The sequence below is a fragment of the Trachymyrmex septentrionalis genome, unplaced genomic scaffold, assembly GCF_001594115.1.
Source record: "Trachymyrmex septentrionalis isolate Tsep2-gDNA-1 unplaced genomic scaffold, Tsep1.0 scaffold71, whole genome shotgun sequence".
Taxonomy (NCBI): domain Eukaryota; kingdom Metazoa; phylum Arthropoda; class Insecta; order Hymenoptera; family Formicidae; genus Trachymyrmex; species Trachymyrmex septentrionalis.
In genome coordinates this window covers 1,107,830-1,110,261 of record NW_017305895.1, presented here as the reverse complement: position 1 = coordinate 1,110,261, position 2,432 = coordinate 1,107,830, and the positions used below count along the sequence as shown (strand labels likewise).

The 2,432-nt window shown below is 30.1% G+C and overlaps 1 protein-coding gene across 1 annotated transcript in view; it reads left to right on the top strand.

The window, feature by feature from the left end:
• Window positions 1-1,638: 1,638 nt before the first annotated feature.
• LOC108753727 (transcription elongation factor SPT5-like) overlaps window positions 1,639-2,432 on the top strand; it is a 7,275-nt gene continuing 6,481 nt past the window's right edge. The window contains 2 exon segments of the mRNA XM_018495589.1: window positions 1,639-1,654; window positions 2,123-2,225. Coding sequence (XP_018351091.1) covers window positions 1,639-1,654; window positions 2,123-2,225 — 119 coding nt within the window.

Genomic DNA, 2,432 nt, shown 5'->3' with positions numbered 1-2,432 from the left:
TATATCAGTACGACACACATTTCCTCCCATAAAAAAATTTGATAAAATACCGAGACACGGGTATTTTTCTTTACATCTACTTTGAGAATTTCTTTGATTTTTTCATGGGAAGAAAAATCGATTTTTGTCGTACTATGTATTACCCAGTGAGAAATGATAATAAAGCATCAAATCGACATCGAATAGGCGTCGATCCGATATCGATTTTATTGTCATTTCTCACTGGATATGTCACTTATATTATTTAATATGTCACATATGTAATATTTTTTTTAAATATGTGCTATGTATTTCGAAATTTGAATACACACGTGAAATTATAAAAGTTGTTTGAATTTACGCGGGTGTTGAAATTCAAAGCACGTGTTTTCTGCTTTATTTCTGTTAAACTTGCCTCTCACAAAAGAAAATAATAACAAGAATTAAATGCTTTTGTGAATTAAATTATGTGCTCTAATCTTAAATTTTGTTCTCAATTTTGCAAAAAATCGCGATTGAAAATGATAGTGCTAAGTCAGCAGCATCAGTTTCAATCGCGATTTTATGCAACAAGTTAGAGCACTACTCTCATTAAATTATATATAAAATCAAAAAGTTAATACAATAAAATTAAATACTTTTTGTGTATTTTCAAGAATAATTAACACAATTAATATATCTATAACAATTTAAAAAATATACACCAATAAAGTTTGACGAATATATTAGTACAAGAATAAAACGTCAGATAAAATACAAAAAACGAATAAGTTGTAAACAAAATGTTTCTTTATTTATATATACTCTCGAAATATACACGAGATTTTGGTTCTCATCTCCTTTGACCGAAAAATCGTTCCCGAAATGTACCTTCTGTAAAATAGCTTTTTTATGAGAAACAATTAAGTCAAATTATCCTTGTAATTCTTTTTACTTAAAAATATACATGGGAAGAGCAAATAATAATGTAGAAATGCACCATACTCGTTGAAGATATTATAGTATTAAAAAATGAAATGGCTCGTAGAGGTCAAACAGTTCATTATTACAAGGAGTCGTGCCCGTGGAGACTTTTTATCAGGATGACAAGATCTACAACATATCAAATTTTTAGGCAATTCGACCAAAATTCAATTTTTATAAGATTTGTGCTGCGTCCTGGCAGTACTGAAAATCTATAATTTATGTTACGTGCACTATAGATTCAGTATTAGTAATAAATTTAAAAACACACCTTATAGAATTCACTGCTTTAGAAATTCTCAGAGGAATGTCGGTTTTCTTCTATTATAATGTGAATATTTTCCACTGGCGCTCATAACGCTCGCATATTTCACCCGTGTTCAATATTAAATAAACAAGGACGAAATGATTCTAAGAACGTTGAGAACACTAAGTGTAACATAGTCTGTATGAGATACGTTTCTCTGTCTTCTATTCGCTCAGTCGTTATTTGGCATTCAGTTTGAATATTCAGTTGTTTAGTTCAGTTTACGTTAGCCGCTTTGATAAGTGGATGATTTTATTTAATTTTGCTTTGTGTCGCGACACTTTGCCATTTACTAATTTGCCGCAATTATCATTTCTATTATACTATTCTGTATTAGTTTTATATATTTTGTTTTCATAGCCCACCACGTGCTAGTAGGTAATCCAGATATGCCAGATTCGAAAGGTAATAATTTTTTATTGTTTCCCACTGGGTGCACTAAAAAAAATTATTAAATTTTAATAAATATTTGTTTCAATATTACTAACGGAATATTTACTAAATGTAAACATATATTTATTTGATTTGAGCATAACTTTTATTTTGAAGAAATTTATTACTGTAAGTAAATATTTTGATAGTATTATTGAAACAAATATTTATTAAAATTCAGCAATTTTTTTTTAGTGGATAATGAATTATTTAATCCGAGCGAGAATAATTCACCGAATCGATGTTGATTCGATATCAAATTGAACGATTTCGATGTTAAAATCGTAATTTTTACGTCGATTCGAATTGACGGTAATTTCTCACTGGGAATCTCGCCTTAAAGTCATATGACGTCAGATATTATGTGTTATGATAATGATTCTATTGACAAGCTAATGTCAATCAGAATATAATGTAAAGGTATATGAGACTAATTTGCAGGTACATTCGATGCGGCAAGAAGATCTCGAAGTAGGAGTTCCTCACGAAGCTTAAAATCTAAGAATTCATCTAGATCTCGAGCACATTCTATTTCATCGTCTAGGTAAGTACCAATGCATTTCGAATTGTACACGTAATTTCACATATGTAGGTTTGGTTATAAAGGTTGCGTTCGCTTTTAGAGCTTTCAGTGCGTCCATTTACATCTGATAGATGATAAAGATAGAGTAATGATTATTAGTTCTTTAAGTGTGCTAGTCTAAAGTGCAGTCCATTTGTCGCTACACACACATGCTTTGAAGCATGTGCT